General features: G+C 47.1%; 1 protein-coding gene and 1 non-coding gene across 4 annotated transcripts; one reads left to right on the top strand and one right to left on the bottom strand.

The window, feature by feature from the left end:
• Window positions 1-725: 725 nt before the first annotated feature.
• Window positions 726-22,926, bottom strand: LOC117734470 (nucleosome-remodeling factor subunit BPTF-like). Of its 3 annotated transcripts, none has more exons than XM_034538468.1 (32): window positions 22,175-22,926; window positions 20,289-21,111; window positions 19,594-19,814; window positions 18,187-18,372; window positions 17,844-18,029; window positions 16,794-16,979; window positions 16,591-16,676; window positions 15,950-16,302; window positions 15,475-15,606; window positions 14,471-14,600; window positions 13,762-13,897; window positions 13,373-13,663; window positions 11,706-13,254; window positions 11,330-11,454; window positions 10,931-11,059; window positions 10,623-10,773; window positions 10,415-10,538; window positions 10,074-10,308; window positions 9,437-9,604; window positions 8,967-9,100; window positions 8,765-8,864; window positions 8,462-8,676; window positions 7,327-8,338; window positions 5,825-7,224; window positions 5,647-5,729; window positions 5,231-5,456; window positions 4,576-5,141; window positions 4,276-4,452; window positions 3,976-4,168; window positions 3,214-3,298; window positions 2,939-3,125; window positions 726-2,506 (listed from the first exon to the last, which is right to left on the bottom strand). In XM_034538468.1, the coding sequence occupies exons 1-32, from the start codon at window positions 22,683-22,685 to the stop codon at window positions 2,491-2,493; spliced, it is 10,116 nt and encodes a 3,371-aa protein (XP_034394359.1). In that variant the 5' UTR covers window positions 22,686-22,926; the 3' UTR covers window positions 726-2,490. The 3 variants fall into 3 exon arrangements, with proteins under 3 accessions (XP_034394359.1, XP_034394360.1, XP_034394361.1); XM_034538469.1 differs by having other exon boundaries at window positions 17,844-18,026; XM_034538470.1 differs by lacking the exon at window positions 9,437-9,604.
• A 558-nt stretch (window positions 22,927-23,484) lies between these two features.
• trnas-aga lies at window positions 23,485-23,566 on the top strand. Its single transcript has one exon. It is a non-coding gene; the product is annotated as a tRNA-Ser (tRNA).
• The last annotated feature ends 1,820 nt before the right edge of the window (window positions 23,567-25,386 follow it).

Raw genomic sequence — 25,386 nt, 5'->3', positions numbered from 1 at the left:
GTGCATAAATATTAGGCATCTTCTTTTCCTCAGGCAAAAGGATGGCCCGTGGCTGCATCAGTAATGGCGACAGAGCCCACTTGGACTCAAGGTGACGTACTGACATGAGCTGTTATTAAAGATGAGCTAGTTGGACTTTTTCAGGTGGAAGAAAGTCCTCCACTGCATGGCGAGCCAGTGAAGGCTTTAAAGACGAAAGAATCACGACACGGCCCCTTCCTCACCTGGACTAAACCCTCTTGACAACTTGTGGGCCCTTTTTAAACAGTCGGGAGGCTGTGGTTGCTGCTGCGCAACAAGCATCTGTTGATGGTCAACAGATAAAGAAAGTGACATAATCAATGAATGCAAGGCTTATTCCTGTTATTGTAAAGAAGGCTGGCTATATTGGTCACGGATTTCGTTTTTTGAAATGCCGGAAATGTTTATTTGTTGTTTGTTTATTATTCCCACTTTAACAGATGAAAATAAACAAGTGAGATGGGAACATTTTCGTTTTTCAGTTAGTTGCGTAATAATTGTGCACACTAATAGTTGCCCAATAATTGTACACACAAGATGTTCTCCTAAGAAAGCCAAAACCTCACTTTTACTTTCTTAAATATTCAGGTTTGAGGTTTTAAAAAATGTTTTATTGACCAAGAGCACTGTAGTGGTTCAATATCATGAATCCTCAGAAATACAACCCATGTGTCACCGTCTGCCACAAACCCACAAGAAAGAAATCAGTCTTTTTGTTTTTATTAAGTTTCATATACACATCAATATTTCTTCAGTTGTAATACAAAAAAAAGAAACGAAATCAAGTTGAAATCTGACAATTTTTTGTTTTACAAACAGGGCAAGAGCCTTCAAATGTGTTGCTTCATCCTTCTCAGTCCGTCACCGCTGCAGAGCAACCCATTTACAATAGCTTATTACTGTATTCTCAGGAGGTTACAGAAGTTTAACCAAGCAGACTACAGGGGTCCCGCTATTTAGTACAACACTCTTTCATGCCACTTCAGACGAAACAAGGAGTGGAAAGAAAAAAAGAAAAAAAAAGTTCCACTGTGATATCCAAACTTTAGACAAGAAATGCTTGATAGTTTAACTCATTGTATGTCTGTACTTCGTTTTCCTATTTCTCATTGGACTTGACCACAAGGATGGCCTTAGGGTGGGTCTTTAAAAAAAAAAGAAAAAAAAAAGAGAAAAAGACTGAATTAAAAAAATAAACATGGAAATATGAGCGCTCCTTAAGAGTCTTTTCCTCAGAGGTAAACTTTTCTTCTGCAATGCCTCAGTCGCTCCTCAGGAGAGTCCCACTGATGAAGACAGGTCCAAAAAGAAAACCGGTCCCGTAGAGCTGAAATGACCAGCTCTGTGAAAGCAGCAGTGCTGGTTGCACCGACAGTGTGTGTGTGTGTGTGTGTGGGGGGGAGGGACAGGGGGGGAGCCGATCCCAAACACAGGACGGGTCGAGTCCGTCACAGAGTTACAGTTCAGAAAAGTCATATTCTTGGCAAGTGCATTTTGTTTGAGCAATGTGCGTTGCTTTCTAAGAGGCTGACGAACATTGCAGCTTGTTGTTATGAGACCTACAGAATGCGGAGAGAGGGGGGAGGAAAGTTGAGAGCCCTTCGCAGTCTGTTTGTTGTTGTTTACTGTTGTGACATTGACACAAAAAAAACAAACAGACACAGAGGATGCAAAGAGGTGGGCAGAGGATCCTGCAGCCATGTTGGTGTGAGTCACTGGGAATGCCTTTATTGGTGAAGGAAGTCTTCCACAACTACAAACTGAGGTTACTTTGTGAAGCGAGGAACACGGCGAGCTCACAGTCCTCACTCTTTGTAGTACATTTTTAGTCTCATAAAATAATACCATCTAAAATGATTTGCTTCATAATTCTTTTTTAAAAACATTCAAACACAGAGTTAGATATATCTTACAACCGCTGTACATGATAAAAAAGTATGTACATTCAAGACAACCACCGTAACAGCCAGCTCGATCAAACTCAAAAAGGGATGTAACATACAGAACTTCTCATAAATATCTCTAGATAATAACATATGCAGCTGTATATACGTTTCTTATATCTGGCAAGGTCAACACATTATCCAATCCAACTCAGATGTTGAACAGAAAATAAATACAAGTTAGGAACTAAAATGCATTTAAAATCTCATTGAAAAACACAATGGACTGTTTAATAAAGGCCAGATTTAAGGAAATAATGAGAAGAAAACTTGCCCCTCGATTACATGGTAAACGCATGTCAACATGGCTGCCATCGTGATTAAACTGAATATTATGGTTACCAAAAAATGTTAAATTGGTGGCATTTACATGAAAGCACAATTGGTGTTTTGTGTATTTTTCTCTCTTTATCAACATTATTTTTGAAATTTTTTTTTTTGCTGTTCTGTAAATAGAAAAGTTCCCATGTCATTATTACTAGACACCCCCAGCATCCAGTCCAGACTCCAGCTAGACTGGCCAACTTTAAGAATCTGACAATCTGCAAGAAAGAAGAAAAATGGGATGGCATAAATCAAAAAGGCATGCAGCAAATAAGTGAACAGACACAAAATGCAAGATGACACGCGCTACAGATGGCGTTCGGTTCTGTTAAGACATCGGACGGGATGCCCTAAAGCCCGTCAGCCCTGTGGGTTTTAGTACGGCCGAGAGCCGAGTCTACAAAGAGAGCGCTCTACTGCCAACATGACACTTTGCTACACATGCCAGTGGAATAAAACAAAAGTGAATGAAGGGCATATAAAGGCATAAATCAAGAAAAAAGACTGACATGACAGAGTCACAGCTTTACAACACGCAGATGTAAGCATGGAGCAGGAGAGAGAGAGAGAGAGAGAGAGAGAGAGAAAAAAAAAAAGAGAGAGCCGTGGGAGCCTGGAGAGTCTGTCGCGGTGGGAGCACCCGACCTTACCTGCTCGCTTTGAAACCTTTGAGCTTCTGTACAAAGAAGGCTTCGAGCACCTCGGCGCACTGAAAGAAGGGTGTGTCATTGGGGTTGTAGTAGCGACAGTTGTCGAAGATTTTGGTCACGTCGGCCACGCACTCCGTGAGCTTGTGGTAGTGTCGCTTTTGCAAGCGGGTTTCCATTGTGGAAAAGTCTACAAGGGACAGAGAAGAGAGTTGTTTTATTTGAAACGGAACGCACATTAACACTTCCTGCAAACAGCTGGCGAAATGTGTTCCTACCCATTGGCTCCTTGATGACACGGTAATAATCCGGTGCATCGTGGGGATCCACCGGTTCAAGGAAAGGCCACGCCATTTTGTGAGTCTGTTGAAATAACACAAAATGCTTTACACATTTTCAAAAAGTACCAAAAGCATCTTAAACATCATGAAGAATTTCCCACGTTTTCTGGCCATAAAGTAAACTTAAAGAGTGAAACCTCTCCGTTAATATGAAATCTCTAACTTTGAGGATATTTGACAATATTGCTCGAGGCCTTTTAAAAAACAATAAGAGAAGATTTGAAAAGACTGAAAAAGGTTGAGTAGAGGCCATCAAATGAAGATATTACCTCCAACACCTTTCTTAATTTTATCCACACCCACTAAGTTTCCACCACAAATGGTTTAAAGAGATGTAAAGTGTGATGGCATGTTTCATAAATGGCAGGATTAAAAATAAAGGTGGTTTGGTGTGTCCCAGATATGTTCCACTGCTACTTTACAATAGTCACAAAACACAGAGTAATGAGAAAAAGCTAGAGGATTTAGTACAATTTATCTTAAAAAAAGAAAGAAAAGAAAAACAAGGATATCTCAAAGGCGAAAAGCAGATATTAAGTTAGGTTTCTATATTACCCATTTACAGTGTTTATATTACTGTTTTCTTTGACTTTAGTCATTTTCGTACATTAACTGCTTCTACTTATTCAACCATCTTGTAAAGCCCTTCTGTATTTTGCATTTACTGTTAAGATATCTCAGCAAACGCGGGTTCAATACCTGTAACGAGCGTAATATTCTTTTCAACCCCTCGTAGTCTTTGTCAGTGAGCGGTGTGAGGACCGTCATGGCGTCTTCCGTCGACTGACACTGCGGGCAGACGTACACGTCGATTTGATTAGCCTCGCTCTGCAGGATGCCCACGCAGCGGCCGTGGTACCAGTTTTGGCAGCGGTCGCAGCCGATGTAGAATCTGCAGGTGAGAATTGGACACATTATTATTATTATTATTATTATTATTAACACATGAAACGCTCCAGATGTACAAAGCCAAAGTCACGGGGGAGAAGTGTCCCTTACTGCGACTCGTCGTATGGCGTCCGGCAGATGCAGTACACCTCCTCGTTGCTTCCTCCCTCCTGACCGCATTTGCAGTCGTTGCACACAAAGTCCTCCAGCTTCTTGGCCTCTTTCTCCGTGATGCCGACACACACGCCGTGGAACCAGTTGGAGCACAGGTCGCACCCGATGTAAAACCTGAGGGAAAAAGGGCGTTAGTTTGTGTGTGGCTTAAATCGTCATGTAGACGTCCTGTGTGCATTGCAATGGCATGTTGGAATGTAATTACAACAGCTGATCCCGACCCCCGCCCACCCTTACTTTGACTCGTCGTAGGCCGTTTTGCAGACGCAGTACAGTTTGGTGTCCTTCTTGTGATCCTTTGAGGTAGAAGACGGCTTCTTCTTCTTCTTATGTTTGGATGAGCTGGAATCTCCATCCTTGTCTCCGTCCTTGTCTCCGTCCCTGTCTTTGTCCCGATGTCTGTCCCGCTCCTTCTCTTTCTCTTTCTCTTTCTCTTTCTCCTTCTCCCTCTCCTTCTCCCTCTCCTTCTCCTTCTCCCGATCCCCGTCTCTCTCTTTATCTCGGTCTCTACATCGGTCTCGGTCCTTGTCCCGCTTCTTGTCCTTGTCGTGATGCTTGTCCTTGTCGTGGTGCCGGTCCCTGTCTTTGCTTCTGTCTTTGTCCCTCTCCTCGTCCCTCTTGCGCTTATAGGATGAGGACGGCGAGGTCGCTGCGTGGGCGCCGTGAGAGGAATGTGTGGAGTGAGAAGGATGGGAGGAGTGAGAGGAGGCCGCTTTGACCGTCGCTGCAGCGGCCTGAGTGATGGCGGCTCTGGCTTTCTCCTTTTCTTTTTGCAGCCTGGTTATGTCCCGCTTCAGCTCCTCCTGAGAAGGAGACAAAACAATGCAATGTTTAGCATCTGCGGTGCACTCCGTACTGAACCAACCTCCATGGCGGCAGACCATGCGCTCACCTGTACTTGCAGCTGCAGCTCCTTGTCCAGCAGGGCCCTCTTCTTCAGGATCTCCGCCTTCAGCTGCTCCTTGTGCTTGTACAGCAGCGCGGTCAGCTTGGTGGCGTTCTGTTTGGAGCGTTTCTGCTCCACCACCTCCTCCTTCTTCCTCTTCTTAGCCGCCTGCTTCTCGTCCTTCTCGATCTTGTCGAGGATGAACTTCATCACCTGGTTGCACACGATCATTCTGAAAACACAGAGGACAGCAGGGGGCGCCGGAGTCATTGCTGTGCAGGTGGTGGTGCAGTTAAGTGGGAAGAAATTCAGTACGATTCAGTATTCAGTAGTTCAGAATACATGGACAACAAGAGCAAATACCACTGTCATCCAACATTCGTCATAAACCGTCACATTTCTGTGATTAATAAAGCCCAAACCTCTGGTTCTCCTCTCTCTCCGCTGCAGCCACAGTCTTCCTCTGTTTTAGCTGCTCAGCTGTAGCGATCTGCTTCACGACCACCTGACAACAAAAACACTTTCTGTTAATATCAAAAGTGTTTAGATGCTGTAAGAAATTAATCACTGAAGTTTTTTTTTTAAATGTTTATGTCACACCTGCTTCTGAATGACATCAACAGGGCTAACGGCCTGCAGATTTGTCTCCTTCTGTTCCCTTTTAACCTCCGGGTGTTTCTTCTTCTTTGGTTTTTGCTGCTGCTGCTGTAGCAGTTGTTGCTGCTGCAGCTGTTGTTGTTGTTGCTGCTGCAGCTGTTGCTGCTGCATTCGTTGCAGCTGCTCCTGGACGCTTGCTGGTGCCTGTATGGTCACCATGTTCTGGATTTGGTGGGCCTGGATTTGCCCCCCCGTCTGCTGGATCTGGATTGGCAGCTGCAGTTTGATCTGCTGGGGAACTGTGCCACCCTGCTGCTGGGCCTGGATCTGGGCTTGGATCTGAGCGGCAACATGGGGTGGCAGAGCCGAGAGAAGCTGGACAGGCTGCTGGAGGCCTGGAACAGTGATGAGCTGATGCCTGATAGGAGACTGGACCTGAAGCTGAGGCTGCGCTTGAACTTGAGTTTGGTTCTGAGGCTGGAACTGGACTTGGAGTTTTGCTTGGACTTGGGGTTGGGCTTGGACCTGAAGCTGTTGCTGGACCTGGGTCTGCTGTGGTGATTGGACTTGAAACTGGGGCTGAGTTTGGACTTGAGTTTGTGCCTGGGGTTGCTGCAGGGTCTGTGGTTGTGGGTGAATGTGGCTCTGTTTCTGGAACTGAACCTGGGTTTGGATTTGAGGCTGTAGCTGAGTTTGAGCCTGAGGCGGTTGGTGAGTCGGGGGTTGGGTTTGAGCCTGTGTTTGAAATGAAGCCTGTACCTGGGGGTGGTACTGAGGCTGGACCCTTGATTGGAGTTGGAGCTGGGCCTGGGGCAAGGTTTGGGTTTGGGACTGAAACTGCACCTGAGGTGGATTTTGAGCAATGGGCTGTAGTTGGGCTTGGGGTGGTTGCTGAGTTTGTTGCTGAAACTGAACTCGGACCTGGGGGTGGCTTTGGACTTGGGCCTGGAGATGCGCTTGAGCTTGAATGTGTGGCATTTGTTGGACTTGGCCAAAGGGCTGGACCTGAATCTGTGCACAGATCTGAGCTTGACGCTGAGGTTGAAGTTGCGCATGGGTTTGGGGCTGGAGCTGAGGCTGCGTGGGTCTGACCGTAGTAACAACAGAAGAGACTGGTAACCCCATATGAACCTGCACTGCTGAGACTGGGATTTGAGACACCTGCTGCATGGATACAACGGTAGGGTGTTGGACGTGTCCTTGAGCTTGAGGAGGAAGAGCTGCTTGAGGCAGCAGGGTAACAGGTGATGAATGCATGGAGACTGTAGCAGAGGCGGGTACAGTGGCCAGGCCGGGTGTCTGCGCAGGCGCTGCAGCCTGCTGAGCTGGATGAACAGGAGTCTGAGCTTGAGATGAGGCTGGAGTCCACACCTGGGGCTGAGCTGCCCTCAGCTCCGCCAGAGCTACAACAGGACAGAGAAGTAACAAGAAAAAAAGTCAACCATCGTGTATAGACAATGACTACAACAGGACGCTTGTGGGAACTGTGTTGTTGGGTTCTTTACCTGGCACTGAGGGTGTTGTAAAGGTGGCGGTGACTGGTGTGACAACAGCGTTGGCCACAGCAGCATGAAGGGGAACAGGAGCTGTTGCCTGGATTTGGGTGAGAGCTTTGGCTGGGGACGGGACAGCGATGTGGGTGGACACAACAGCTAAGACGGGAGCAGAGACGGGAGCAAGAGCTGGGGTTGGAACTTGGACAGGTGAGGGAAGAGAGGAAGAAACAGGTATTTGGGCGGAGTTAGAAGCGGCGGCCGTTGCGGCAACTTGGGTGGCCACCATGAACGAGACCGGGGCTAAAGCAGGGACATGGCTGAAGGCATGGGTCTGGATCTGGGCTTGAGGTACGACGTGTCCCAGGACAGGGAGCGACGCTGCAGTTTGGGCTTGTGTGGGAAATAAACCTGGAGTGAGGGTGGAGACGTGGGTCTGTGATGGGGTTGAGGCTGAGGCGAAGACTGTCTGAGACATAGCCAGGCCAGCATTTTGTGCCGGGGAAGGCACAGACCTTGCCACTTGGGGTTGTGCGGGGACAGAGGCTGGTGTGGAGGATAAAACCTGTTTCGAGGCCTGGGCTGCAACGTGAGGCAGGGCCGGCACAGCAGTGGATATTTGAGATTGTGCAGGGACTGATAATGGGGTAGTAGCGGCTGCAACTTGGGTTTGCACAGGTACTGTGGGCGCCAAGCTGGGCATTTGTGTCGGGGCGAGTACAGGGGCTGGCATTTCGGTTTGGGCTAGGGCAGAGGGAGTCGTCTGGACTTGCGCAGGGGTTCTGGCTTGAGATGGTGTTGACATTTGGGCTTGAGGGGTCTGAGCGGGTGCTGAAGTTGCAGCCGATGAGGATGGGAGGATGGGAGTGAAGAGGAAACGCTGGACCTGGCCGTTGGGCATGGCTGCCTGCATTAGCTGCTGACCAGGAACGGGGATGACGGTTACACCTTGTGGGATGATTTGCAGCTGTCCCTGGGTCTGGCCCTGACCCTGGATCACCACCGTCAGACCTGGGTTTCCACCCTGCAGAGTTGCAGACAAAAATAAGTCTTGCCTTCAGCTGACAGTGATAACAATATATCTGTGTACCATTAAAAAACATGTTCTATTAGGGAGGTAAAGGATATTTCTTTTAAGTGGCCTCACCTGAGCACCCTGTGTCAGCTGCATGAGCTGTGCCATAGTGAGCTTAACTTGACCCTGCTGTGGCCTGTTGGTCTGAGGGGAAGCTACAGGTGACTGGCCAGGTGCTGTGGTGGCTGCATGAGGTGCTGGTGCAGGACCTGCTGCCCTCTGAGCCGCGGTCGTCTGCACAGGTGTAGAAGCAGGACCCATTTGTGTCACAGTTGGCTGAGGTTGGCCTGGGGGGGAATATTACATTTGTAAGGGGCGCCAACAAGTCTGAAGTCCTTCATTAGCAAAGAGAAAATGATCAGTTAGACAGAACACCTTGTTGAGCCAAGGCTGGAGCTTTGCCCACAGAAGTAGACAGGGTCGGAGACTGGCTCATCGCCGTGACGGGTTGCATTTGGCCTCCTGGTGCAACGGCCTGGAGCACAATGCCAAAAGGTAAATTCATCAATCATTGCGGTTAATATTTTCCATAGCTTTAAAAGCGTAAACTGAAAGACGATGGGGAAAGGCAAAATACCTGCTGCTGGGTGGTTGAGGAGGTGCTGGCCCGGAGGTTAATGTTGCCAGTCGTTGGGTGTAGGGTGCTGTACGTCCTCAGGTTCGCAGGGGGCCCGGAGGGAAAAATGCCCAGGACTTTCTGCTGGACTACACCTGTTGATAAGCACGATTATGTTAGGAAAGAAGAAAATATGCACTGGGTACATGCAGAGATGCAGGTCAAGGATGTACAGAACCAGCGAGGCATGCACTGTGTGTGGGGAAGAACACTAAAGCGATCAAATATAAATACATTTTAAAAGCTTCAGTTCATGGGGGAACTGTAGATTATGCACACAAACCTGCAACCAGAGAAGCTCTTTCATATAATGTAAAAAAATATCCCCCATGCTCAGCGCCAATAGACTGCCTGCCACATGACACTCTTGCATCCATTTTGGCCAGTGTAAGCACAAACCAGCGGCAATGGATGACACTTGTGCTCCCTACCTCCTTGTGCGGTGGGCATGTTGAGCGTGACAATCTTGCTGTTAGCGGGGAGCGGGAGTTTGCTGCCGAGGACCTGGCCAGCCACAGTCAATGGGCTGCCAGCGATCTGGAAGGTTTGCTCGGAGGTGGCGACGCCGCTGGCCACGGTGGTCGCCGAGCCAACGGAGGCTGCAAGAGACACCATGCCACCTGCAGTCACGCAAACCCACAAGGGGCCACTGCGGTGGCCAGCGTACGTACGGCTGTGGTGTCCACTGGAAGGTTGGAGTCAACAAAGGGGCTTTTTCGAATTTTGGGATCATAGTTTCAATTTGGATGAGACACCGGCACTTCTGTGTCCATTTGGAAACATTTCAATTGAAACTTCTGTTTTACCAGGGCTGAGAGTGGACACCACGAGCAACAAAGTAATTGTGGCATGCCAATCACATGCCAAAGAAATGTCAATGGTTGACTTCTTACAAACTGAGATGGCTGAGAAACAGCAATTAGAAAATGTAATAAAAAAAGTGTCCTGTGACAAGATTGTTTGTCTGCCTGCCTCTAACAGATGATGGATGAGAACGTGCACGACCAACCAGTCTACGTAGGGTTTCTGATGGGATGATTAAAATCCTCACATTTGGTTCCGGCTTACCTGAGGTGTTGCTGGTCTGACCCTGCTTGACCCAGGAAGCAAAAGACTGATGGAAGTTTTTGTCTTGCTGAAAGGAAACCGGAGAGCCCAGCTTGGAGGCCAGGACCATCTTGGCTCCAGGTGTGACCTGACCCATCCTCTGGCCCATGGACACTGGGGAGCTGGACGAGGTGGATGTGGTGGTCGTTGTGAGAGTGCCGGACGGTGTACCCGGCCTCAGCGGCTCCAGACGTTTCTGTTACAACATTGTAGACATTTAAACAATTTGTTGACCTCCAGGAATAGTGCTACCTAAACAAGGGCTATTTAGGTACAGTGTGGACAGTGTATATGGTTCCCACCTGCTGGGCAGCGAGTCTGGCCTGCTTCAGCTGATTCTCCAAATGGGCCTTGACTTCCTCTGCTGTCTTGAGACTGCTGCCAGTCTTGGAGGAATCAATACCCTGTGACTTCTCCCTCTCAACTCTGTAATAGCAAGGTGACAACAGTCAGGTGGATCAGTGCCCCGATCAGAATAACTCAGTGTTCCCAGAGGAAGCTCTTTCTCACCTTTCAGCAAAAGCCCTGATCTCCCACAGCTCCAGGTCCTCTTCAACCACCCATGTCTCCACAGCTATGGGCCCGGTCAGCTTGGCTGGCTCGTGCTTCTTTGGCCTCAAGGCGCTCGAGCGCAGGCCTTTCCTCTGGGGAGTTGGGGTTTCTGCTCATGGGAAGAGATAAACAAACTATATTACATCAATTATACTTAGAAAAAGGTTGCCAGAACTCTCCCAGAAATCAATCTGGGTCATGCTTCAAAGTAGCCGACAATTTATTTCATTCGAATCCTCCATTTGTTTCTGATGTTGAGCTTTTACCTTTGGGAGTGTCTCTGTTTCCGACGGGACAGATGATCTTCCTGATGCAGTACTCTGAGCGGATGCCGTAAGGCCCCACGTCCCTCCGTTTTATGATCTCCGTCGTGGTGATGTCCGTGTCCGTGGTTTCTGTGGCAGCAATAAAACATAGCGTCACAATTATTTTAGAGGACGGTCATTAATTGTTACATTTCTACGAGCATTCATTCAAGCATCGGAAGGTGGAAACGCCGATGTTTTGTAGGCAGAAACAGAAGAGATACAAAATAGTAATAACAATAACAAGAAGTAGTTATGTTTGAAATAGAAACTAATGTCAGAAAGGCACAAAGAGAAGATCACCAAAAGCAAGTGAAAGACCAGGACAGGTGAAGACGTCAGTGTACAGCAATGTCTCACCTTTCCGTGTCGTCCCTACAGCAGCGGAGGGCTTAACAGCCATGTCGTCCCACCTCAGGCAGGCCCACAGCAGCCTCAGCATCAGGCTGACCCCAGCCAGTGACCTCACGGTCTGGAGACGGTACCTGAATGGGAAACAGTCAGAAGAAAACCTGAGCGAATAACTCAAACAACAGGAAGTATATTCACGTACACAATGGTATTTACTGTATTTGTATTTTGTCAAAGCACATCAGCGATGGCAAGTGATGCCATTTATTAGCTTTACTTTACTTGAAAGATGACTAGTTAATGTGTACTATTTGCAAGTTCTAAATGTATTTTTTATATATTAAGTATCCAATGTAGAGTAAAAAGATCTCAACGTGTTACAAACCTCCACGTGATCCCAAAAGTGGGCCGAGGTGAGGGGTAGGGCCATATATCCAGGGCGGGCTTGGCGTTGTAGTTGAAGATGGGCACCTCTCTGATGCCCGCCCTTCTCGCCATTCTCTTCAGGTCGTCATTTGGCAGGATGAAGATGCTCTTCTTGCTGCTCTTGGTGACAAACTTGCGGTAGGACGGCAGGGCCGTCCCCGAGCGGGCCTTCTTGGATTTGGAGAACCTGAGTAGGCTGATCCGGTCTTTGGTGGAATACTCTTTACTAATCGTCATGGAGCTGGTCGAAGTCGTCTTGGTGACGGCTATTGGAAGTTTATTCCTCTGATGGCCAAATGCCCTGGAGCTGGGCTGGGTGGTGGTGACAGAGGTGATTTGAGGCGTCACATCAGACTTACTGATCTTACTGGACAGGTCCGTTGTTGTGGCATTTTGGGACTCTGTGGTGGTGGTTTCTGCTGAGGTCTTCAAACCTTTGCTACTGCTGTTACTGTCGGCACTATTACTATTCAGCCAAGGAGGGCTCGAGGAGGGAAGCTTAGCAGGTACAGTCTCCTCGCTGCCCACGGCCACATCCACAGCCTTATCGAGAGCGTCTCCTTTCTCTGCCACATGGTTCTCAAATTTGGGGACTTTTAGGGGAGGCGGGTGACATATGTCAGAGATGTCATTTTGCGAGAGGTTTCCGTTCATCAGAGACTTGACGGGCTCTTTGACATCTCCTTGGTCTCGACTGACTTGGTCTGAGATGGTGTTTGAGTCTGCAGGGGCGGTGACCCCAGCTTCACCATTCACCTGCACAGGACCAGTCTTGCTTTGGTCCACCTCCATGGTCTGTCCACAGCTTTGCTCCATCTCCTCATACCCACGTTTCTTAGTATTCTCTCCCACTTGAGCCACCTCTGGCTTCTGTGTTTTGTCTTTACTTTCTATTGCATCTGATATGCAATTGTTTTTACTGTGAGGCTCAGTGCTTGACAGGAGTCCTCCGTTCACTTCTTTGTGAGCCAAGGTATCCCCACAGTTCCCCTGCACAGCATTGACCTCTGTCGATTTGCTGTGGTTGGGTTCCGTGGTTTCTGATTTGACATCCGTGTCGGCCTTTATCTTCGTCTCCTCCTGCTCAAAGTTGAGCTTTTTCACCACGTGGTCTTTCACTTCAGGGCCCTCCTCCGTCTCTTTTTTTACACACAGGGTCACAGCAGGCTGCTGTTTTCCTAATGTGGATCCTTCGGTCTTAACTCCGGATGGAGGCTTTGTGGCAGCCGTTTTGGACAGCAGGGCAGCCTGCCTGAGTCGCTCAAGCCTCTGCTTCTCCTCCAAAGTGAACTGTTTTACCCGCCGCTCCAAAAGCCCATCCAGTTTGGAGGGCTTTACTTTCTTCTTATAAGCCGTCCGCAGCTGGAAGCCCTCGCTGACATTCACAACATCATAGTAGATATTTGACGCAGTGGTCGCCTCACTCTTGGGTTGTTCAACTTTCTGGATCGGTTCTTCCCTCAGGGGCGACACAGAGGGCGAGGAAGAGTCTTTGTTTTCAGCTTTATCTATAACAAAGAGTCACAGAGGTCAGTGGATGATGGAAACACACATCCGTCCACAAATAGCAAAAGGGAAATCCAAAAGATAAAAGGAGAATTTTTTATATATATCTCAAACCTTTACCATTTTCACCATTTGAAGCAGCTGTTTCTGAGCATGGGTCAACCTCCATGTTTTCTTCTTTACTCTTCTCTTCTTTTTCTTTCATTCCCTGCTCCTCCTCCGTGAGTTTTTCATCCACTTTTGGAGTCTGAGATTGGCAGACCTCCTCTGATGACGGGCTCTGAGAGGAAGCAGTGACGGACGCTTGTTCATTGTCCTCGTGCGGTGTGATCGGAATATCCTGCTTCTTATTTTCCATCAACCTTTTCTGTTTTTTAGTACAAACTGCTGCATTTTTCTTCCTCATTTTAGCTATGAGGACAGCAGAGGGAACAAAATATCATAGTATGAGCCAATAGTGCCAGCAGCAGGATAATTGATAATGGAAATATTGCGAGTGTAGCCTTTACCCTCCAGCTCTTTGCGGTAGTTAACGTTCGTGTTCCCTGGTAGCTTTGGGACGAACCGCGGCACATGAGTCTTACTGACCCAACTCCAGCCACCATATCCTGTCACCCTGTACTCCTCCCCTTTCTGCTTCCACACCTTGAGAGAAAAACACACAAGTGTGGCCCAAAATGACGAAGCTTGCAGAACCACAACACACACACATACCTATATATATTTTCAAAACAAAAAGGTCTAAATAATTAGCTAAAAGTAATGACTAAACTGAGCTAAAATGAATAAATAAAGAGAAACAGTAATAAACAGTTGAATTAGGTAGCTAAAGGTAATTAGTAAAAGTAATGGATGTGACAAATGGGCGACTGTGGCTCAGTGGTGAGCGGGGTCGCCCTTCCGCTAGCCCATGTTGATGTGTCCTTGGGCAAGACACTTAACCCTAGCTGTGCCTACGGTGTGTGAATGTTAGTTAGTTAGAAGAGCAAAGCATGGTAGCCCCTCCCATCAGTGCATAATGGGTGTGAATGGGTGAATGATGTCATGTAGTGTTAAAGTGCTTTGAGTGGTCGGAAGACTAGAAAAGAGATCTACAATTACAGGACCATTTAATCTGAAAGGGCTGTAGCATTACGTCTGATAGAACAGTTTGCAAAGCATTGCTCTGATAGAAAAGCACCTCAGCTGGATGAGAGATGTGAGACGTGGTTGTTTTACCTGGTGCTTAATGGGGATGGTGTACTTCACCCACGTGGCCTGTTGCAGGGTCTCCTCATCCTCCAGCTTTTTCTCACGCTTTTTCCCCTTCTCCTTGTCCTCCCGCTCCATGGAGGTCATACGATGTAGCCTGAAGCAAGAACGTACAGTATGTGTAAGGTGCACGGGTCAAGTTATTGTTGTTGTTATCAAACAGCTTGTTTGGTCAACACTCACTGGAGTAGTGACACAGATGAGACCCAGGGTTCAGACGGACATTACAAAAAGAAGGTCACAGACTTAATGGTAGTTGTTTTTCAAACGGCTGTATGTTCAGGACAGGACATGCTCGTTGAATAGATCAATTGTACTATAATATGAATACATATACAACTGTATGTAATATTCGAGCCTCAAACAGTAGTTTTAAGAAAGACATCTGAGGATACACTGAGCTTCTCTCTCCTCTTCTACTTCTTCCTTTTGTATGAATTAATGTCCCATCATTGCACATTACCATCATTAACATTACTCCCTCGGAGTCTTTGTGCTTTCTCATCACAGGTTTACAAGGATCGCGGTTTTATCTGGACCCTGGTCCTGCCCGACACCTACTGCTATTATCATTGATATTGCTATTAGTATTGCCAATACCATTGCTGCTTTTATTACCATTATTAATGTACAATATCCACTGTTGCTGTTATTTTTGGAAGTTGTAACTTTTTCATCATGCTTACTAATACTCTCATTATATGAATCATTTCTGTCATATGCATTAAACTCTGTAATGCTGTTCATTCTGTACACATGAAATATATTGCACTTCCGGCGAGAGGGATCCTCCTCTGTTGCTCTCCTGAAGGTTTCTTCCTTTTTCAGGGAGTTTTTCCTGATCCCATGTGAGGTCCCGGAACAGAAGATGTCGTATGTGTACAGATTGTAAAGCCCCCTGAGGCAAATTTGTGATTTTGGGCTATATAAAATAAATTGAATTTAATGTTAATGAGCCAACAGTTGTTTACCTTGTGTGTCCAAGAGAATCTTTCCATACAGGCAGCATGACCACTGGTTTGATGGCACACTCCAGTATGGCCAAGGCCAGAGCAAATTCCCTGGCCTTGCTGCACATCTGCACAGCTTTGTTCCAGTTGGTCCTAGAAAAAGGGGAGACAAACTGTATGAAACAACAGCATTTTTCTTCCATAAAGATTCAGCATATTTGAAATGTACCATGTTAAACTGGACTATTATGTTTGCAAGAACAGAATATGTTCAGTAAGCACAGCCAGAGGCCAGATCAGTGCAAGCATCACCCACCAAACACCTAAAAAACTGTTGTTGGCTGAATCAACATGGTTTGCTGCACTTAATGGTACATGTCAAACTTCGTAAATCAACAAGAAGTTGTGTATCAGTCACAGGTGAACAGCTCAGAGAGTGAAACCACAGTGAACATCCCAAGAGCTTCAGATATACTCTTCTCGATCGGCGTCGTACCTGTGTGACGCCCAGTTCGGATGCATAAATGGCCCAGGGACATTGGTCTCCAGCTGGATGATGGTGAGACGCAGGGTGGAGACGGTCAGGCTCCGCGACCCGTAGATGGAACCGTTCCACTTGAACTCTGCCGCGGTGGTCAGGCTGAACTTGTGGGAGAGGTGGCGTCTCTTGTCATGGTCCTCGCGGTGCTGGTGTTTGTTCAAGGCCAGGACGTTGGTGCTGTACTGATTGTGGTAGACCCTGTATTTACCCTCCTGACCCAGTTTAAACAAGTTGTTCAAATTCACTGTCAGGTCCCTTTTTAGGAAGCTGAGACGTGAAGAGTCGCCGTCGGAGTGCAGAGGAGAGGACTGAAACGTGAGAGGAGACGTTAAACTTGACTGAGCTACGAGATGTTCACCCTATTTTTACGAGTAGATACATGGGAGAACATTTCTTTTTACAAAGATTTTGTTGTATTTGCAGTTACATGATAAACTTATTGTCAGGGTTAGATGCTACAGGAGGTAAGATACAGGAGCTGTGATGCTATGGACTCAAGTTAGTCTTTATACAACTTTTTTCCCCTTCAAATGCAAACTCATTTTCTAGAATAAACAGTTTTGTTTGAGACTGCAGTTGGAAAAACCATGCCTCACCTCTTTGCTGCCTCTGGGCACCTGATTATTCGATTCCTGTACTGCCGGTCTCTCATCATCGCTCTTGACCCTGTTGACGTACTCGTCTGTCATTCAGAGAGCAGATTACACAAATGGATTCAAACAGAGCCACTGAGAAACACAGATTCAAAAGTCGGTAATCTACTTTTCAAGGACCAACGGACCGCCTCACTAGTGTTTACCTGTCCCATCCTGGCTGGTGAAAGAGGACTGGGAGGACCGATCAGCCAAGTCGGGCTGCTCTGGTTTCCTGAGGCCTGAAACCTGGCTGTTGCCGCCGCTCACCTCTGGTTGGGATGGCTGCGGCCGATCTGGGGAAACGTCAACGCGATTGTCCTCGCTGCCAGACTCCGCTTTCACACCTTCATCTACAAGGAAGACAAGTTCAGAAAGGCTGAGCACAGGAGGAAAGGGATACAGCGAATTACGCTAATTACAAGCAATGTGCTTTAAGCAAAGATAGCAGCTGTATGAATGAGTAGAATATAATAGACAAAATCAACTTCTTAAATTGGAAAATGTCTCCACCTGGCTCAGAGAGAGATGACATATGACATATTAGATGCGGCTCAGAGAAAGAGAGAAAGAGAGTCCCGCATGTATATGCAGCGCTTTGTTGACGAGGTAGCAGGTGGGGCTTCCAGGCAGAGGGGGCCTTTTGTTTGAGCAACAGGAACCCGCCAAAATGCCCACAAATTGGATAGAGGATAGGAGCCGGTTGTGACACCCGTGGCGTGCTGGCTGCTGCCGTCTAACACGGAGCCAAAAGCACGCTTTTTCAAGACCGCGAGCGCGGTAGACAACATACAACACAAGACAAGAAACAGATGCAGCATGAAGGCTACCGAAGCGGGCGCCGCATGAAACAGCTTTAGCGGTGTGCTAAAGAGCGGGTCAAGACGGGACGAATGGCAGAAAACGGCCCTGCAACAGCATGCGATTCTGTGAAATTACATTTCACCCCCCAAAAAAACTAAACTTGGAAAGCCTCCTCAAGTCCATTCCAAAAATGACTTGAAACAAGATTGAGCTTTCTGCCCTGCCTAGAACAATCCTATGAGCAGGGGGGTAAAAGGGAAAGGGGTATGGTTAGCGGCAACCAGCACAGACAAGCGGACAGATGAAGATGGATGTACAGCCCGGCATGAAGTGGAATGGTGAGTTGAATGGCAAGCGATGCTGCTAGTAGCTGGACACGGAGGGTACATGAGTCCATCTTCGGCTCCGAGTACCTGTCCTTTCCTGCTTCGCCACTGGAGGGGACTCCCCGCTCTCCTGGCTCCCAGAGTGATCGGGCTGCGTTTCACTGCTGGGTTCGAGGGACTCTGTTTTAGGCATGGCGGTGTCCTGGGTGGCAGAGCCGGTGCTAGCGTGAGATGCGCAGCTCTCCTCTGGAGCAGGGGGAACCGCGGCTGCTGCTGTGGTGCGACATACATAGATAGATACATACACAAGGCAAACAGCAGCAGCGGGGTCACAATACTGTTTAGTCAAGTGGTCTTCTGCTCAGGATTTACATTAGGAGAAACGCTGCATAGGGGATTACAGAACACTGTATATGAAGTTGTCTTTTACCTTGCAAACCAGCATCCTCCTTGGCCTCTGTGTCTTTTTGCTCTCTGCTGTCGGTCATTGAAGTGACCTCGGCGGTGTCCTCCGCTGCCTTGACGGAGCCCATTCCTGCTTCCTGCTTCGGGTCCTCTGGCCGCCTCTTTGCTTCCTGCGATTCCCGCCGGACCTTCATGCGCTCCATGATCACATCTAAAAGCAAACGGGAAAATATTCATTTTTGAAAATTAAAACGAAAAGGCAGCAGTATCCCTGTACCGTTTGAAGAAATGCGAATGCTCTTTCTTGAGCCACTGCCTTTTGTTTTTAGTTTGGACGACAAATGAGAAATAAAAAAAGACACCATGAGGATGACTACAATATTTAGTTTCAGATTTAAATGAGTTTAAAGCATTTCATAAATACAAACCATACTCCGAAGTACAAAAACATTCTTCACTCTTAACGTTTGCATGTGAAGATCCTTGGCTCCAATTAAAATAATCAGGGCTGCAACTAACATGTGTTTGTTGATTTTTCTGCCAATTAATCTTTAATCCTTCTATAAAATGTTTTTTCAAATTGTAAAAAAAAAAGAAAAAGCATTCTAACCAGCAAGTTGAGCATAATATATTCCAGCGATAAAATGCTGACAAGTTATATACAAATCAAGAACATTATTAACATAGATGTAATGTGAACTTGGTCTTAGACGTTGGCGTATCTATCACTCAGTCATCCCAGATGCAATTTTCCTCAGACGGCCAAAATCTGTCTGTCTAAACATGTTTATCAACTACAGTTTTCACTGGAACTGAAAGAGCTGGGTCACAACAATCTTTAAACGAAGAATTGCAAGGCAGCACCAGCAGCAGGCTTTGAACAGACGAAAAATACAAGAAAAAGCAGCAATAAATCACTTAGGATGGGGGGGAGAAAAAGCACTGCGATGGTTTCACACAGGATGCCAGCAGCACGTCTAATAAAACATAGCATAGCGCCAGTTAGTAAGGTGACAGGAAAACCGTTACTGAAACCAGATATGGAAGCCTGTTCAACATGAACGGAAACTGATGGCGTGGTAATCAAAAGCTTTGTCAGAGGAGCAAAAACAGTCACTTGATGTCTGAGAGAGCGGGAAGTAGGCAGAAAAAGTAGCGCCTCACATTAGTAAGTCAACTGTCATCATGGCAGAGCACTGCTGCCTGAGAGGGAGGAACTACCGTATATGATGTGAAGATGAAGACTGTTTAAGAATGTAGCCGTAACACACACACACACACACGTTAGGATCAGCCACTGCCAGATGAATGATTTCCCTTCAAACGCGACTCACATTACCATCATCCTACTCGCATGTACCGCTTCAAGATTATGCTACTACAAGGTTTACAAAAATGCATCTGTTTTTTGTTTTTTTGTCGATTCCCATACCGTTGGCAGCCGAGAGGTAGGCTCTGTTGTTTCCGCGGGCTTTGTTGGTGAGGTCCTCTGTGATGGCCATGTGGGCCTGCACCTCCTCCTTCATCTCCTCCAGAGTGGCATGGAGGTCCGTCTCCCAGTACTGATGATCCAGGCGGTCCATGAGCTCCTCCAGCTGCGCCTTGGTGCTGTAGTACCAGGTCTGTTTCTTCTCGTGCTCCCCGTCCACCTCACTGGGGAATGAGAACAGCACAGGCTCTTAGATCGCTGAATACGACAACAAACCATGTTATTCCTCATCGTTATAGAATTAATACTAAATACTAAATAAAGGGTTTTAACTTAGGTTAAAGAACCATTACACTATATTTTGGGGTGGATTTTTTGTGTTGGATTGAATCATCTCTTGACATATATCAAATAAGCACCACTAATAAACTGTTTAGTTTTAGATTACAATTTGCCCAATTATTATTACAACTCACTTAAAGTTGAGTTACTGCCCTCTGCTTTGAACAACGTGTAAAAAGGGTTGCAACATGTTATTTTGTTTAGCTACCAGCTGGATACCACAGTATTGGTTCTTCTCTTTTGTGTGTTTTTAATGGAATTGGCTACAGCGTCTGTATTTAATTTAGGAAATAAAGCCACTGCCATGGAAAGGTAATTCTCGTGGAGCGGAGAGGCAGCGATGGGCCTCGACTTACACAATAATCCTTCTGTTTAGGAACCAGTACTTCCTCTCGTGGCGGTCGTATCCAATGGGCTCTTGGCGGATGTAGGGCCTGTTCTTCTGTGCCTCCGACACACTGTCTGTGACACCAGGCACCTTGTGCGCCACACAAATCTCACACTGCCACTCGTCCTCCGGAACCACCTCCAGTGGGGGTTTCACACACTCCAGGTGGTAGACCGCTGAGCAGGTCTCGCAGCACAGCAGATCGCCCAGGCGGTGACAGACGCGGCAGTGGTCGTCGTACAGCATGACGCCGTCGGACATCAGCTCCTCGCGAGCGATGTTGGTGGTGAGAAACTGGTCCATCAAAAACTGTAACACCTTGATCTTGCTTTCGAGTGGACCATAGGGATACTCGTCCACCTCCTGGTAAGGAAGGACATGATGGTACTCCCTGTCGCTCTCACAGTATGCCCGCAACACCTCGGGCCACGTCATGCCGTCTATAAAGTACAGCGTGGAGTGGACGCTGTCCTTGAGGTCAGCGGGGCCAAAGGTAGTGTTGGAGGTGTCCTCCTCGCGGAGGATGACCTTCAAGAAGGCGTTATGGGCCTCTGCTATCAAAGTGCACTGCTCCTGCCCGACCAGTGCCGCGCAGAAGTCCTCAAAGCGAAAGGGGGAGAGGCGCAGCACCGTGCTGAAATTGCGCAGCACCTCGTAGATGGAGGCGGCATTGAGCAGCTCTTCACTGGGCACCAGGAGATCCTCGGAGGTGTCCGGGAGCTCAAGAGGTGGAATCTCCTTCTCCTCGAAGATGGGACTGCGAGTTCTGGGAGCCCGCACTTTTTTCTTCCCTGTAGGATACACAAATTATATTAGTCAACCATTGTTTATAGTCACACTATGTGCGTGCGTGCGTGTGTGTGTATATATATATATATATATATATATATATATATATATATATATATATTAAAAAGGTACAGAGACAAAACACTGTGATGTTGGGCTTTTGTGGCAACAACCATCTTTTGAATGCAAAATATATCAGACATGCATTTACACATACTGTGTAGTAGACCAGTTATAAATGTAGTTTTTCACGTTGTTCTCAAACCTACAGGTGCAGCTGCATCGTTATAACCTCTTTTAAAGTTGCCAGCAAACTAGCTACGTGTGCTACTCTGGCTGAGCTCTGTTAGCTTGAGTGAGGCTGAAAACATCAACTCTCCAGCAGACTTATCACGTAAATGTTAGTCAGACCACATATTATACCCCCCCCCCCCCCATCCTCCTTTTCTTGGCGTGGCACAGTGAGCGACATTAACCTTCAATTAAATGAGTTTGAGCAAAGAACTGTCAAGAAAGAAAGCAGCCAAAGTGTAAATATGACAGACGCGCGAGCCACGCGCTAAGTTAGCTCGCTAGCTAACATGCTTATTTTTAATCAGCTTCAATTATAAACTAATATGTATCCTTCACCTATAACGCAGTGGGTGCTGACGGTACCTATGAGGACGGACAGTTTCCGTTATCCAACGTTCAGACTACCAGCAGGAGCTAACTGTACCCGCTAACAATAGCATTAGCAGCGAAGTTATTAACTTAAATGCAACCGAGAGGCATCTCGGGCGGCAAGTTATTATTAAAAAAATATGTGCACGAATTATTATTTCACAGGCAACGTGTTTGACAGACGGTGACGGCAACAGAGCCAGCTCGCGACACGGCGGACCCACTCGATCCACCTGCAGTAGCACCAGTGAGCCCATTGCGGCCTGTGTTCATACAGTGTGCATTCTCCATTTTGAACAATAAACTCCCCGCTTCCTGCTCCACCGCAGCGGCTCACGTTCAAGCCCCTTGCGGTGACCGTTAAGACGGAGTAACCGCCGCCGGGTCGCGGTGTTTATTTACCCGGTGTGCCCTGACTCCGAAAGCTACTCTCCGTGCAGTGGCTGGCATCATCCTCCTCCTCCTCCTCCTCCTGCTGCTCGTCCAGCACATCATCTTCGAGGCAATCTGACTCCTCTTTGAGGGCCTCATCCTCTTCGGATTGAGGTTCCTCCTCGACGAACTCGTCCTCCTCGGACCTCAGGCTGACAGCGTCGTCCTCCTCGTCGCTCTCGTGGTCGTCGTACACCACTGTTTTGCACGGAGCCGTCCGCTTTCCTCCGCGGCCCCTTCTGCCTCCTCTTCCACAACCTCCGCCTCTGCCTCGTCCCCTGCCCCGTGTTGACGTGACGGGTCCCGCTTTTCTCTTCTTCGCCGACTTGCTGGGCTCCCGTGTCGGGCTCTCGGCGTCCTCGTCCCCGCTGTCCCTGAACCTGGGCTTCAGATTCCTCCTAGGTCGCAAGCCTCGGGCCGTAGCTGGAGACGAGTCCTCGGCTTGTAGCGGTTTGGGCGGCCTGCCCCTTTTCCCTCTCATAATAGGCGAGAGCTATTATTTTACAATCCTATTTTTTGCGTTGATTTAACCGACACGAACTCGAGCGGAAGCGGCACCCCTACAACGCTGGACCGGCGGGGATTCAGACGGTGCGGGAACCCCGTGGAGCCCCCGTGTCTTTTCGGGTTTGAGAGCTCAAAACGTTAGCCCGGCGTCCCGTTTGGGTTCGTCTAGAGCCGCCATTTTTCTTCTTCTCTGCCTCTCTCTGGCTGAACAAACAGCAGGCTCGCACTAGAGGAGTCACGTGGTGCCCCTGCTTCCAGCTCGGTGGCAACAATGAGCGAAATGACAATTACTCGCACTTAGTTTAATATTTTAGTCGCACTTTGACTATTTGTTTTTTTCCCATGACAGAAGTATATATGCCAGTAATGATAAAGCGGATATTAAACCCGTCGTCGTTGCAGCAAGGCGGTTCATGCCAGTTTCTTAGGGTTTAGGATTTGCAATGGGAGCAAACCGTAATGCAGATTATGCCACGCAAACAAGATACAACTATAACAAGATAAACCATTGAGGCTCTGTTTACGTTGCCCTGTTAGTTGCTTGTTTACTTTCAGGAGGGGGTGTGGAAGGCTATCATTAAAATGTATGACATATTAGATGCATATAGATGCTTATATTCTGGATGTGTCTAGCTATTCTGCTGAGTAAAACTATCACGTCATCAGTCTATCACGTATTCATTACATTTTGTGTTAATACTACTACATATATTATAAACCTATCGTATCATATTTAGGCTATAGAAGCTTTACTACCTCCGACATGTGTATCAGTTGTCGTGGCCGAGTGGTTAAGGCGATGGACTAGAAATCCATTGGGGTCTCCCCGCGCAGGTTCGAATCCTGCCGACAACGTGTATCATTTTTACTGTGGAAATGTTGATGTGGATTTATCACGTTAGCAACAAACATTCTTGAAATCAAACGATGAAATATAATGCATTTATATACACACGTGTTCTGTATATTGTATTATTAAAGCAGTAAATAAGTGTTGGGTATCACCACCTTCACGGTTCAAAGTAATAAAACAGCGCCCCTTATGTCCGCGACACTGCTAGTAGTCTTATTTATAGAGACCACATCCAAAAATAAGTTTTTAACCATTGTTGGAGACCAAGCTTTCATTAGAAGCTAACGTAAAATCATATTGTCTGTATCAGAACATCTAAGTTGCTACCTTATTGTTTCAGTGTAGGATGCAGGATATACTTCAGTAATGTACACCCGAAAACGTGACCACCACTGACTTATAATGTAGTGTTTGATCCCATTCAGCACGCTCCTCTGATGAATAAAAAATGGAGGCACGTCACTGAGTTGACAACACGAGTATATCTTGACTTCTTTCCCCCAGTAGTGTGGAGATCCGCCAGTAGGCGGCAGGGAAGTACCACACACGACCTGATGGGTCGTGCGGGTCTCATTAAACTAAATCAGCCCGAATGAATACACATCTGAAGTTTAAAAAGACGGGATGGTCGTGTTTTAGGTACTTGGGGGACATTTGGATGCAGTAGTAACGGACTAGCGAACAACCAATCAATCCAGTGGTTGCAATACACAGGCTAATTACACGTTAAATAGCCATATCATGTTATGATGGATAATTCCCACAAACGGGGGAACGGGGATGAACAGCAACGCCAGTGTGTGTGTGTGTGTGTGTGTGTGTGTCTGGACTAAACTGTCGATACCACCACTGACTAACTGTGACGCCGGGGGACTGGCACAAACAGGTCACCAGTCCACACGCGGGTAATAATCTTCTCATCCCCGCAGCAAAAGCCCCACTCGCTTGCAAATCCTCAAAGCGTCTTAATGCGCCCAAACAAGTGGAGAGCGCAGCGGGCTTTAAATGCTGGCACAACTACTATAGCAGCACCGTATGGCAACTTTGGCCTTATAGAAAAGCATCTCATTATTATGAGACGTATCATTTGATATGCTTTTATTTGCCCAGTGCACAGCAATGATGCACGCTGACGGAGAGGAGACATTACATCTCATAAAGATGAAGAGAAGCACCGTGGCAGCCCGATGTCATCCATTCCAGATGAGAGGGCTACAAAGAGGACACGGCGACGGCGGCTGCTCGAGACAGTCGGTGACATAACAAATAAAGAGGAGAGCGTCACATGAAGCATCAACTGAAGAAGTTTCCATACTTCTCGGTACTGGGGTTATTTTGGTCCTTATCTTTAGGTATCTCGTACCGATACATAGCCCTACTGCCATCTTAACTTTAAAAAAAAAGGAATACAAATACATGTTATGTACTGATCGCATGTCAGTATTTGGAGAAACTCTCAATATGACTTCCAGGTTTTGTTTTTGTTTTTCCATCTCATTGGCAAAAATGGGCTTCAACACTCAGGTCCATGAAGGATGTAAATCTGTATCTTAAGTATATAGACCACAAGACATAATTCTCATTTTTTTAATAATTGTATTTTATTAATTGAAAAAAAACAAAACAAAAAAACAGTATCATTAGGTAAGACAAGGCGAGAGACACTTAAATAAGAAGAGTTCCATGTTGGTGAGGATAAAAGGTGAAGGCGGGTTGATGTAGAAGGGGAGGAGGGGGGCGGGGGGCATTGTCGGATGGGACAGGTTGGATTATATACACGGTTTCTCACTGCAGTAGGAGGGAGGGGGGGCTCAAAGTAGCA

This window comes from Cyclopterus lumpus, chromosome 8, assembly GCF_009769545.1.
Source record: "Cyclopterus lumpus isolate fCycLum1 chromosome 8, fCycLum1.pri, whole genome shotgun sequence".
NCBI lineage: Eukaryota > Metazoa > Chordata > Actinopteri > Perciformes > Cyclopteridae > Cyclopterus > Cyclopterus lumpus.
Note: the sequence above shows the minus strand (reverse complement) of the source record. Positions and strands in the feature narration are given on the sequence as shown.

Excerpts from the sequence above, each read along its gene's own strand:
- LOC117734470 (XM_034538468.1), bottom strand. The coding sequence starts at position 22,685 with ATGAGAGGGAAAAGGGGCAGGCCGCCCAAACCGCTACAAGCCGAGGAC. Across the intron at positions 8,865-8,966 it reads CCTCAACCACCCAGCAGCAG|GCCGTTGCACCAGGAGGCCA; the intron begins GTATTTTGCCTT and ends ATTGTGCTCCAG. Across the intron at positions 5,142-5,230 it reads AGCTGCAGCTGCAAGTACAG|GAGGAGCTGAAGCGGGACAT; the intron begins GTGAGCGCATGG and ends TCTCCTTCTCAG.